Genomic DNA, 13,048 nt, shown 5'->3' on the forward strand with positions numbered 1-13,048 from the left:
CAGCATCATGGGAGGTTGTGATTGAAAGTCAAAGTACTGTAATATGTGTTTGGTCTGGTCCACATTGTGTGGTGTTTTTAACGTGTTTGCCAAGTCTTGTCCTGTCTGTTGCCATCAACTGGACTTATTAGTTCACAGTCATTCTGTAAAGCACAGACTGGTTTCCTGAAACCAGGCTTGGACTCACTAGAGGCTTCAACTTTATTTTGAGACAATTTCAGCAAAATCAGGCCATAATGTGTACTGACCTGGACAAGGGGTTTTCAGATCAGTTACATTGTTTTCAACCCCATTGTTTGAGATTGAAGATGTACACTATTTTTTTTTTGTAGCCATAGTTTAATGAATATATCTTTACATTTTCTCTACCCAGCTAAATCAATGTGAGAAACACTGCATAATCACTTTGAGGCAAACTAATAATTATAATATTTAATCTGGGGTTGGATTTAGAATTAGCAGTTTTAGAAAAGCTGCTTCAATGGACGTGTCTATTACAGGAAGCAAATTTTCTCTTACATTTAATTGCCCTTGTCACTCCATACAAGTCCAGTGATACAATACAAAAAAAAAAAACAGGATTTCTAAAATATTACCACCCCAGTGTATACGTAAATAGTCAGTGCACACAATACCTGCTCTCTAAAGTGACAAAAAAAGAGTGACACATGAGGTGAACTTAAGTCAAGAGGTACTTACAACAGTGGTTTGCTTGTAGTCTTGTATTTTCCATAATGGAAGACTCCAGAGACCGTCATCTACTCACTCAAGTGTCTGCAGATACTCAACAGGGATCCTTTGTATTCATCACTGAAGCTACTTCATGGACTAATCTGGTGGCTGGAAACCAGACGTACATGTTACCAGAGCAGAAACTGCATTTTCATGCCAGTGACAGGCGCATGATGTCTATGCAGTTTCACGCTCCACCCTTTGTCCATTTACGTACATAGGCCTGCTCATCGTAATACCTCAGTATACTCTCAGCATTGTGTATACTGTATTCACCTCACTCATTCATTATTCTAGTATCCATCTGTAAAACTGCTTGTTGTTGAGTCAATGAAACTCAGCAATGACCATGAAAAAGTCTTGTTAGCAGGGAGTGAAATTCAGTACCTTCAATTTCTTCTCATTTTCTTTTTTTCTATATCAAAGTGATTGAATTATCAACAGGTTTGGATTGTTATCAAATTACTGGTTTTTATTTGAAAAGCATAGGTTGATGTTTTTGGAAGAAAACTGAATAAAACGTCATCTGATGCTGAGCTCTAATAGTTATTTGATGCCTCCTCCACAAACACATGAAAAGTAATGATAACGGTGATTCATCATTAGCTTGGTCCTTTAGATATTCACACAGGAAAGATAAAGTTCAGTTGAAATTCATTTATTGATAATTAAACATTTCAAAGAACATAGACAAAAATGTAATTTAAAACAAAATGATAGTATTTGTGTTCATTGTCATTCATACAAGTTGAATGTGGCATCAAAAATCGCTGTTTTTGGGGGAGAGGGGGAGACGAGCGTTGAACCAGCAACCGATCCTGAGCCAGGTTATTCAACTCTGAAATGGAGGGCCTACAGATGTGCTCTTAAGCAAGGCACTTAACCCCAAAGTGGCCCCAGGGGCACATTTACAAAAACTAAAACAACGCGTCCTACCTAAATGTCCCACGTCCAGCTCTGGCTGCGATCGCCTGTTACTCTTGAGCAACAGGCTGTTAGATGCAGGATGTACTAAGAACAACGCGCCTGCTTCAGAAAGGGTTCAGATTTAGACAAAAAGGTGGTGTATGTGTCCTTAAAAGATAGTGTGTGTGAGCAGTTGGTATGTTGGGAGCTGGAATGTATGAGCAGAGTATGCTTGGGAGGGGGGGAAATGTAGGGATATGATCAAGAAAATCAAAAGCAGGGAAAAAAGTTACCTCCCATCAAAAAAGGATGGGAGATCCATTTCCAAAAATCCCTAAGACAGGTGAGGAATAGGAAGTATGGCCAAAGGTGTACCTGTATGTGCGTGTGAGTGTGTTTGTGAGTGTATACGCGTGTTTCGGGGAGGGGCAGGAGTGTGTGGTCTGAGTGTTTACCTTAGCGGGGGGACACCCCATCGTCCATAGCAGTTTCAGGCCTAACGCTGCTGTTTTCCCCATCCCACGCTACAGCTGCGTGTGGCGTACGTCCAGGGCAAGGGCTCAGTTTGGCTCCCTCCCACTCTAGCTGCAATAATCAGCAAGAGGAAGAAGGTGGCTGGAGCAGCAGCAACAACAAGGCATGCAACTAACAGTTCACATGGAGAAGGTGGAATAATGTGAAAATGTAGAAGAGGCTATGTGTCACTTAAACCTAACACAGCACCACCAATTCAGGCGGAGAATAAGAAATAGGATGAGTAACTGGTGTGTGGTACAATCACGAACGGAACAACTACTGAAAGTCATAAAATTCAGTTGGAATCAGGTGTGCATTAGTATCATTTGCACGTGTGGTCTGCTTTACATGAGTAAAATGCAATGAACCCAAGTTAAAATACATCTAGATATAAGTGTGGAGTCGAAGAGCTGTCTAGTTGTGATATGAATGCAGAGAAAGCCAGTGATCCTAGCCACTTGTCAAAATTAACTGTGTCTCTGTTGAGATCAGAAGAGGGAAAAGGGAAAAGGTCACCGGCCCTTTTCACTGCTGCTCGGGGAAAAAAAGAAAAAGAAGAAAAAAGAAAAAAAAAATCAGCGGCCTTCTACTAAATCCAAAACAACCTTCATGTTCACCTGCAGCACCAAAACTGTCACCTCATATCCACTCAGCGAATAACCTTATGCTATATGCACATCAGCGACACGCTACTGCACTGCATTTCGAAAAGATAACACTTGTACCCGCTCTCAGCTCAAATAGTTTCTCACTTTTTACCCCTATAATTTCTAGAATCTGCACCTCAACTCGTACGCAATATCTGATTTTACAGTGCCTTTTAGTTTATACACTCCTATGCCACAGCGGCTCAAATCCACTCACTACATGCTACAAGCATGACGGTAATCCTTTTTTCAGCCACACAAAAGGGTTGCCATTTTTAACAGACTGGCACCACAACACAACAGTCCTACTTCATCTCATCCACTCACTATCTGTCAACTGTTCGGGAAGAAACACAATCACTTCATCTTAATATTAACAGTCAATATTCTTACCAAATGTTGGTTGACATTACTTTTTCAGTTTAAAATAAGGTGTCAAGTATTTACACAAGTACCAAATTGTACATTTTTCTGGTATGAAAACTAGCTCAACTTTCACTCTAAATCACCAGTGGTTTCCAATGTAAGCTGAAGCACCACAGCAGCTGGTAAGACTGGAGCAAAACTTAATGATACAAAAATGTCAAAAACCAATTGGAAATTTAAGTATCTATAAAGCTCAGATTCTTTGAACATCATTGGCCAAACAATATTTGCTGCTTTTATAAATTCAAATATGTACATACAAAACCAACAAAAACACAGCTGCTCTTCTTCAGGCTGGGGTCTTAGGTACAACTGAGTATTTAAGTTAGAGAAAGATGAGGATGTGTTCACATTGCTTTTCGCACAGGATGCTCTGACAACAACTCAAAACAAAACTGAAATACAACAAAAGATGCAAATGATTGCAAAATTACTTAAAGGTTTCTTTCGTTTTAGAAGCAAACACTGACCTTTGACTAAACTCTGACAGGATATATTTAACTTCTCAGATTGGTACTTGTGTTTCACTTCGAGATGAACACTGAGCCTGGGCTTAACAAGAACAAATAAGGAAGGTAAATTATGGCAAACAGCTCCGAGAGAGCATTCAAATCACATACTTCAATTTAACTGCTGAAAACATCCACTCAGTATTTTTCCCTGTTGCTATCAATGTCATTTCAAAAATTCTTGGCTATTCCTCCAATGAACTATGAAACTTATGGCATCCACAGTCACAAACTGGTAATATCTGTCTAACTTAAACCCTTCCAATTAATCAGGATGACCTGTGAGGACTAGAAATTTGCGTTCGAGCCACTCTTCACACCCTCAAAACAACAAGAAAACCTTTCATGCCAGCAGGCAACCACAAAATCACTCAATGATACAGAGTTAACTGGTCTGCAATTTAATCTGATCGACCTACAATTCCAACTAGTCTATACTGTTACTGTGATTTTTGCCACATCCAAGATTTCAATGGCCCAAAAGTTGAGACGGTCAAAAAATGATACACCCCTGCTGTGAGTGTGAACTGCTTCATGAGCTTTAAAACCTGTCAGCTCTGAGAAACCCGCCTGAAACATATAATAAGACAATCTGGTCAATTAACACACATTCTCAATCTTTACCAGGTGGGGGTTCTTCAGTATAGAAAAGGCAACAAAATCTGTCTGATGCTGCACGAAAATGTCTGCAGTTAAATGTCTGGATGAACAGCCTGGCTCAACGCAAAAGAGTCAACGTGACAAAGTTCAAATGAAGGCCTGTTACATACTCCACACAGAGGTCTCCTACACCAACACATATTTGTGGCCTTGAAAATGTAGGTTTGACTTGGTCGCCATAAAGGAACATGTGCCTGTACAGACCTGAATCTCCAACTACTACTAAACTACTAAGTTTTGACAGGAGGAAGACAAGTTTTTCATATCCTGCTAACAGGTCAAGAATGCAAGATGGATAATTTTGTCATGTTGCCATGATATCAGTTCTTCTATTCAAACAGATATAACTTAAGTATTTGTTATTTAGATACTGAGAAGTATTTTTAGTTTTGTGCCCACTGTGTGATGATGCAGTTAAAAATTTAGTGTCATAAACTCTGGACTGCACATTAAACAACATTGTAACGGAACCTCCATTTTTCCTGCAGATTTCTTCTGTAGAGTACATAAGAGGCCTTGATCCACCACCAAACAGAGAGATTCTATGAAATCTAACCCTGGCCACTGAGTCAAACTTAAGTCCAAAGAAAGATTTAAGCTTCATTAACATTCAACAAGGAACCAGCTGTACCTCTATAACCTCTAACAGGAAACTGAATACTTGACAATATTCCAGTATTATCTGTCCCACTAATTTCCACCTGTGTCCACTTGTTAACTCGTATAATCACCCACTTCAAAGCCACCAACTGCTAGTTACAGACTAGGTTCAAATGTACAAAAGGGGAGGATGTTTTAGAATTAAAGCACATTCAAATTACAACCTTGCTCCCTCTCTGATATTCCTCTTTAAACGGTCCCTTATGTAAACACACATGCACACACACAAACACACACACAAATCTGCAGTGTGGAAGGAGTGTGTGGGGGATGGGTCTATCGATAAGGGGGTTCTGGCGTGTGGTAAGGGTAATCATGGCGCTGGGGCATGGGTTGCCCGTGTGCGGGTGTCTGCTCATACGGTGTGGATGCGGAGTAGCTTCCCGCTGCTGCGTAAGCTCCTGATGAATCATATGCTCCGTAGCCTGCAGATGCGTCATAGCCTGCCAAGGCGTCGTAGCTTCCAGATGAGGTGTCGTAACTCCCCGATGAGGCGTCGTAACTCCCTGAGGCGCCGTAAGTTCCTGGGGCTCCGTAGGCTCCTGATGCGGCATATGTTGGGGGTGCTGAGTATGTCCCTGGGGGTGCAGGGGTTGTGGTGGAGGTCTGTGCCTGTGTGGTGGCCGGTGGAGGTGGAGGAGGTGGTGGAGGAGGATTGGTGTAGGCATACTGGAGGTACTGGTATTGTTGTTGGTACTGTTGATACTGTTGGTATTGATGCATTTGCTGGTAGTACTCTGTGTAAGACCTGGAGTGCAGGTTACAATTGAAGAGAAAGTAGAGTAGAAACAAAACAAAGTTAGTTGAAAAATCCCATCAGACATGAATTAATGGTCAAGTTTTCATTGTTTGTTTTCAGAAGGTTGTGTTGTAAATGTAAGATTTTATGCTATGTGAATGAACTACCGTTGTTATTATAAAAGGAAGCAGGTTTAATGTAGTTATTTTTCTTTTGCCTCCATCTTGTATTAAAATGTGTTGACGTGTTCCTAGCTACATGATCTGACCCTTCAGGAGTAGCGGTGGCAGCTGCGGGGTCCTCAGGTCCTCCAGGTGGTGTTGGCAGCAGGGCGCGTCGTTTGGGTCGTATCTGAGCGAAGGAACCTGGAACAGGATCGGGGAGGAGTGGAGCTCGATTCCCTCTGATTGGGCTGCGGTCCCGCTCATTATCTGAAGACGCTGTCTTTCTTCCTGCCTGCTGCTCTGCCAGAACCTTATCAGTAAATATACATCATCATTAGCAACACAAAAGGAGGAGGGGAGGATTATATGTTTTAACTCAAATAAATGTTAAAAGACCTTTTGTCCCTCCTGAAAGAACTTGGCTCTTGCAGCCTCGAAAAGCGTTGTTGGATCTGGTCCGCCTGGTGGCTCCACTTCCTCTTCGGCGGCGCTGGGTCCAGGGTTGTGATTGGCCATATCCTGGTACACCTGGTCAGCAACAGATCCATACACCTGGCTCGCAAGAGCACCGTATATCACCCCATCTGCACCTTTAGCACTTGTAATGCCCTTCAGAGCAGCATAGGTGGGGTCAAAGGATGTGGTATTGTAGAATGAGTTATGGACACTTTGTTGAACCTGCAGAGACAAGAAAGTCCACTTACATAAGTGATGATTCGTAAAATCATGAGATGTAATATATTTTCAACAACTGTTTTCAGAGATCATTAGTTTGAGGTTTCTTATGATAGTGAAGAATTAACCTACTTGTATGGGTAGTCCTGCAGCAGCTGCAGCAGCTGCTGCGAGCACAGCTGCTTGACTTTGGTGATGCTCTAGTGATGGAGGTGGTCGGGGAAGAAGACCCTCTCTGCCACCTGCATTGAGATGGAGCATCAAACACGATGAGAACATTTTAATTATTTAGCTACACACAAAACACTTGCAAAATATCGCCTGCTGTTACATTACCGGCTGCGTTAGTTGAATTTCCAGGAGTTACAATCTGGTTGATCAAAGGTTGGGCTTTGGACAGCTCTACAGCCAACTGACGGCCCTTGAACATGGTCCCATTGAGTGCATCAATAGCTGCCATGGCATCCTCCTTCCTCTCCATATGTACAAAGGCATAGCCAACATTTGAGCATAATCTGGCTGTAGAAGACAAAGGGAGCAGCAAGATTAATGTTAGCACGAGACTATTTTAAATTAAAATAAGTCCAATATTAATACACTCAAGCAGAACGGCTCATTTCAATCACTTACAGAACCAGATTCAACAAAATCTAAATGCGGGCTTAAATTTTTCGACGATTGGCGATCGGCTCTCTAACGCACCTTTGACTTTGTCACAGTCTAAAACTCTTCCAAAGGTTGAGAACAGTCCATGCAGGTCATCTGCTGAACATGTTGCACTGAGGTTCCCCACAAATACTTTGGTGGAGTTGGGTGGGCGTGCACGGGATTCCTCAACCACCAGGGGCCTGCCTCTGTACTCTTTGCCATCGAGATGCCGAATGGCCCTGTAAGAACAAGAATTTGTTATCGTCGTCATGTGAAAAGTAGAATATCCTAACAGTAATACTGCAGACATTTTAAGTGAGGTTAAAAATGAATAAAACAATTTATAGAATGGGACAAATGAAAAAGATGCCAACCAAATGCTGTCAGTCATTCTTTGCTTTCACAAGTGATTTTATATTTAAATGGAAGTTACGGTTTTGTTCTTACTTTGTGTATAAAATTTTACCCTTCATTTGACATTATTCCTCAGATATATAAGAACAACAATTCATTCAACATATCAGTGGTAATGGCCAGTTAAATACCTGTCTGCTGCCCCTTCTCCCTTCAGGGTAACAAAGGCATACTGTCTGAGCAAGGAGCAGGTGTTGATCTCTCCATACGGAGCAAACAACTTGTTCAGCTCGTCGTGAGTTGCATCCAAAGGAAGGTTCCCCACAAACAACTTAACGTTGTCACCACTCATCTCTGTATCAACCAGGCATCTGCAAGAGAGTATCGGTTAGGTTTGATACTTTATTTAACGCGAATTAATTTGTAAATCTATGTAGTTCTAATGATAATTTATGTGTAGGCAAAATAACGACTAGCTAACCATGGCTGGTTTTATTCAGCTGGAGTGATACTATATAATGAAGTTATTATTTATAACGAGTTATAACACTGCCACCTGGTAAGAAGCGCACTGACGCTAGCTAGTCGAGTGTTATTAGCTAAGCTAATTAAACCGCTAACTTTCGCGGCGAAATTTGATTCAGTGAAGTGAAAGGCAGTCTGCTAAATTAGCTAATATCCGACCAACGACACGTGAACAGTAGCCAAAACTTGTCTGTTTAAGAACACGTAAGCTCAGTTACACGACCAACAGTCAGCTAAAAACTACTGATACTACTGGCCATCTTGTTAAACGGCAGCAACGATGTAGCTACCGCTAGCTAAGAAGCTAACGCTAACGAAGTGGTTTTATCGTAGTGAGTGAAAGCGTTTATTTATGCTACGTGCTCATCACTCGTAGGAGCTATCACAAAGTATGCAAACGAAACCAGCCACGTTTTCGGTTTTGCCTAAGAAAAAGGAGGGAAAGACATTAATTACACCAACACAGTACACAGCCTTCTTACCCAACGCGGTCCGGGAGCTGTTGTATTTCAAACCTCACATCCGGCTCCGGTTTGAGGCGGAGCAGCGGCGGCCATGGGGGCGCACTTTCACCATTTTTGCACCGCTGATTGTCGACCCAGGCTCACAAAATCACAAAATGTATGCCTATCCTTTTAGAAAATTTAGAGGTTATGGGTTGTACATCTCTGTTATTCCTATTGTTGCATTGTTAGTTCATTTACTGTTAAAACACAAGGCCACTGCAGTAGCAATAGATTAACAACTACTACTATTACCTATAATAATAACGCCCATCGTATTAATGCTATTACACTTCAATTAAACCTGGTGCTGGTCAACCTACTTTAAAATAATTTAGTCTAGCTCCAAGTCGTGATTTACAGGACTGTGACATATTTGTTTCCAGGTGAGAGCAGGAGGAGGAGCCAAAGAGGAAAGACGTCTCCAGACCTGGCAACACACGTTATGACAGGCCGAAGTGAAGGAGAAGTTGACTTTTCACAGTAGTAAACTTGGATCATGGAGGAATAAGGAACATGCCATCATAAAGTGGAGCCGGAGGGGATGAAAAAAGGAGAATAGAGGGGATAGAGGTAATGTTAAAATGAGAATCGCTCGGTACAAACGATTTGATGTAACACGTTGTGAGATTGCGCTACAGGAAGACTGTGTGTGTGTGCAGCATAGTTTGAAGAGGAAATGTACAAATTTTACAGGAATGCACACTGCGGATCCAGACAGATGTTGACGTGTTGGCCGCAGTCAGGCGGCAGCTTTAATAGCGTGGAAGATATATTAGATATATCAATAATAATACCCTTAAATCAATATTTATTTTTTCATATTTGTTTATTCTATGGCGTTTGTGCATCCTGCATGTGTTTGTATTTTAAAAGTGTGTTTCTTATAGCATTTAATCTCTGTCTGAGCTGCTACACTTTACCAAGTCTGGACTTGCTGTCCTAGTCCAGACAGATTTATGTCTCAGGTGTGTGTCTGCAGCAATCCCACCCACCTTCCTGTTCTGAATGTGACCACAGAGACATATAATTACCACCTGTAGTACACAAAGGGGTGCACCATCAGTTGCAGGACAATTAATAACAATGTGTGTATTTTTGTTGTGTGTGTTTGTGTGTAGATGGCACAGCAAGAGGAACCTCTGTATGATTTCCCGGAGCCCACCCAGCCATCAGCGCGCAAGTTCGTGGGGCATCAAAGGGAACGTGGGTCTCTGAGAAGCATCAGCGTACTGGACCGCCTCCTGCTCACAGTTCCTGTCTGGCTTCAGCTGTCAATCAACCCAGCCACTGCACTGCACATACTGCAGAGGGAGCCTCCTGGGGTCAGATACACACGTTCAGTGCTCTTTAAAGAAAATCACAAGCACGCCATCTGTCTCTTGCCTTCTCTCTGCATGTCCTACACACTCACTCGTGCACTCAGTAATCAATAACGTTATCCTGCAGACATTCCTGGTGCGAAAATCTCGCACATCCCAGAGAAACGTGCTGTGTGTCCGTTTGGCAGATGACAGCGTGCCATCCTTCGTTCAGCAGTTTGGCATCAGGGAGGAACACAGCAGTAAGGGTCTGATACGTCTGAACCCTAATGATTTTCAATATGTGATTTCTGTGTATGAACAGAGATTTATAATCACAGCAGTGTAACTATCAATAGACACAAAGTTGAAAACAGATCATTTATTTTGTACAAGACTTATTCAAGTCCGGTGAACACTACTCATGTATGCTTTACAACTGCACACATGCATATATACAATAGCAGGTCTCTGAAACTGTATTTATACTAAAATGATTGGAATTGCATGGCCACACTGTAACCACACTGTTCTTACTAATTATCCATCTCCCTCTTCAAAAACTCCCCAGCTCTGTCTCTGGAGACTTCAGCCATCAGCTTCCCAGATCTCCCAAGACTAATTTCCTTCTACTGTGTCAGCAGGTAAAACTTTTGTCTTGCTCATTCTCAATTGTGCCTCCTCTGTGATCTCTTTTTTCAATAATCTCTTTCAGATTTCTTTCTATACATCTCTTGTTTAATGGTTGTTTTTTCTCTTTTTCTACATTGATCATTGTTGAAATTTATTGATCTGCAAGAACAAATATTAGTGTTTTTATTATATATTGTTTTTGTGCGTGTGTCAGAGATGTATTACCGTTCCCTCTGGAGCTTCCCGAAGCCATTGCGAAGGCAACATCCCACAAAGAACTTGAGTCCATCTCGCACATGGGAGTAGGTTGGTTAACGCAACTCCTTGTTTCCTTACACCAGATTTTGTAACCTCAACCTCAAATACCTGGGCCTTAAAGGATTTATTTACACAAGGCGCAGACATACTATACATAAATTTATTACCTCCCAGCTGCTTCAGGTTAAACAAACTGCATAATGTAAAATGTGGTGGGTGCTTTTAACATGTTAAAAACTTTCAGTACAATAAAAAAAAAAACATCTTCATTGTTTTCTAGAATTTTGGAGTTCCCACCTAAATGTTCGTGGGCCACGAGAGCCACCTAAGCCCCAGAAGGACAAGGAGAAGAACCCAGACACTGTAACCTCAGCCCCGCCCGCCGCTCCTCTACAGACGGGCCCTGAATCAGCTCCCCAGCCAGACTCGGACTCCCAGCCCAAGACAATACCTGAATCAAACACTACTACCAAACAATCAGGCTCTAACCCCACTCTGTTCCATGAGTTTTGTCCAATCACGACGCGCAGCCCCAGAGAGCTGGACTGCGGCTCCGGCCTGGGCGCTCTCTGTTTCATCAACCCCCTTTTCCTGCAGTCTCAGAACACTTTGTCCAGACGCCGCATGTTCAAACGCAGCCTCAAGGTCCGGGTTTCCACAGAGACATCGACCCTGTTGTCACCCCCTCTTGCTCCGCCACCTCCACCGCCTCTAATGCCCAAAACTAAGGGGAAATGTAAAGTCCAGAAACAGGGACACAGACCGGCCCAACCCAGTAAAGGCCCAGACCTTTTACAGGGTGAGAGCCCAGGTCAAGCCACTCCCACAGTGAGTGATCCCACAGCTCAGGACTCTCTGGAGCCTTTGGCCTCCTTCAGTGAGGCCCAAGAGCCACCTCCAGCCACAACTCCTCACTCCCAGCTTGAGATGCAGGAGCAGGGCCAAACACAGATAGAACCAGGCCAAATGCGAGCCGGAGTCGAGGGAGCGGAGGCTACAGCTCAGCCACCAACAGCAATGGTGCATCTCCCAGATGATTCAGACTACATGCAGCCCTCTCTGATCAACTGCTCCCATTATCCCTCACTCTCTCCTTACCTCTCCCCAGCTGTTTCTCCCATGGCGCCTCCCCTTTTCCCCAAGGTGTCTCGGTCCCTCTCTCCTCACAGCTCTCCCTGCGCTTCTCCCTCTCTCTCCCCTTATCAGTCCCCATCTGTTTCTCCCAAGGTCCCCTTTTCCCACTCTCCACAAGACTCACTGAGTGCTTCGCCCTCTCTTTCACCTTGCCAGTCCCCATCTCCCTCTTCAAATGTCCCCTTCTCGCTTTCTCCCTTCACCTCTTCACCCCTCTCTCAGCAGGACGAGCAGGCTTATCACACACCTGCTACCCCTTCAAGACCAGATCAGCAGAGATCAGAGAGAGACGCAGAGGAGGAGGGAGCAGGTGCAGATGAAAATGAGGATGAGGACAGTGGAACAAATGAGGAGCTGCACGAAAAGGGGGAAGAGGAAGAAGAGGAAAAGGGTCTGATTTTACAGATGAATGCTGCTTCTCTTAATGACACAGACAGCTGCAGTTCCTTCAGCAGTCTTGAGGGGGCACTAGAGACTCCACCTCACTTACCCCACCAACTGGACAACAGTACGAGCCTTTAGCGAAGAAAAACATATAAGACTGTCACTGAATTGCATAATGTGATATCGTGAAGCACTGTGTAGAGTTGGTGTAGCTACGTTGATGGGAATGTTTTTCAGTACAAAATCAACATTTCCAAGCCCATGCTGGTTTCTCATGTTTTAACTACACCCTGTGCACACTCTCTTTCATGCTCTATTGACAGCCAATTTTTCAAGCATTCAATAAATATTTTGTCAGATTTTGTACCTAGGGTTTTCTGAAGGACTTGTAACTCTCTTGATAGGTAGTCCATCACAGTTAATCCTTAGCTACCTTTATTTATTTGCATCAAAGGTAAAAATAGAAATATACAGTAATATTTGGTTGGCTACCAATTGTAACTAAGGCATTTTTTCTTCTGAAAATCGAAACAGAACAACAGCTGTAAAACAATGGATAAATATGAGGATGATGTGAATGTTCAGCACCAGATGTCAAAGGTACGCAAGAGTGTCTTGCAGCAATGTGAATGGGTTGGAGTAGACACATGGCTTTTTTCTTTTGGGGGAAGATA

At 42.9% G+C, this 13,048-nt stretch overlaps 2 protein-coding genes across 8 annotated transcripts in view; one reads left to right on the forward strand and one right to left on the reverse strand.

Moving 5' to 3' along the window:
* Positions 1–8,752, reverse strand: part of LOC108893208 (RNA-binding protein 4) — a 13,390-nt gene extending 4,638 nt beyond the window's left edge. For 2 of the 6 annotated variants that reach the window (XR_007815314.1, XR_001962617.2), the window contains exons 1-9: positions 8,644–8,752; positions 7,828–8,007; positions 7,337–7,521; positions 6,971–7,153; positions 6,767–6,876; positions 6,356–6,637; positions 6,064–6,269; positions 2,094–5,804; positions 700–840 (exon numbers count right to left, since the gene is read on the reverse strand). Coding sequence is in view for 3 of the 6 variants with exons in the window: in XM_018691073.2 (XP_018546589.1) it covers positions 5,333–5,804; positions 6,064–6,269; positions 6,356–6,637; positions 6,767–6,876; positions 6,971–7,153; positions 7,337–7,521; positions 7,828–7,988 (1,599 nt within the window). In the remaining 3 variants the exon portion in view is untranslated. The other 4 variants (XM_018691074.2, XR_001962618.2, XM_018691073.2 and 1 more) reach the window with 4 other exon arrangements.
* A 304-nt stretch (positions 8,753–9,056) lies between these two features.
* On the forward strand, positions 9,057–13,038 carry LOC108893205 (ras and Rab interactor 2). Of its 2 annotated transcripts, none has more exons than XM_018691067.2 (6): positions 9,057–9,237; positions 9,786–9,989; positions 10,114–10,234; positions 10,537–10,609; positions 10,813–10,904; positions 11,137–13,038. In XM_018691067.2, exons 2-6 carry the CDS (start codon positions 9,786–9,788, stop codon positions 12,510–12,512), a joined length of 1,866 nt encoding a protein of 621 aa, XP_018546583.1. In that variant the 5' UTR covers positions 9,057–9,237; the 3' UTR covers positions 12,513–13,038. The 2 variants fall into 2 exon arrangements, with proteins under 2 accessions (XP_018546583.1, XP_018546584.1); XM_018691068.2 differs by having other exon boundaries at positions 10,114–10,228.
* The last annotated feature ends 10 nt before the right edge of the window (positions 13,039–13,048 follow it).

The sequence above is a fragment of the Lates calcarifer genome, linkage group LG20 (assembly GCF_001640805.2).
Source record: "Lates calcarifer isolate ASB-BC8 linkage group LG20, TLL_Latcal_v3, whole genome shotgun sequence".
NCBI classification, from domain to species: Eukaryota; Metazoa; Chordata; class Actinopteri; family Centropomidae; genus Lates; species Lates calcarifer.

Coding starts and splice junctions, on each gene's coding strand:
- LOC108893205 (XM_018691067.2), top strand. CDS start 9,786: ATGGCACAGCAAGAGGAACCTCTGTATGATTTCCCGGAGCCCACCCAG. Junction 10,235..10,536: donor GGAGGAACACAGCAGTAAGG/GTCTGATACGTC, acceptor AAAACTCCCCAG/CTCTGTCTCTGGAGACTTCA. Junction 10,905..11,136: donor CATCTCGCACATGGGAGTAG/GTTGGTTAACGC, acceptor ATTGTTTTCTAG/AATTTTGGAGTTCCCACCTA.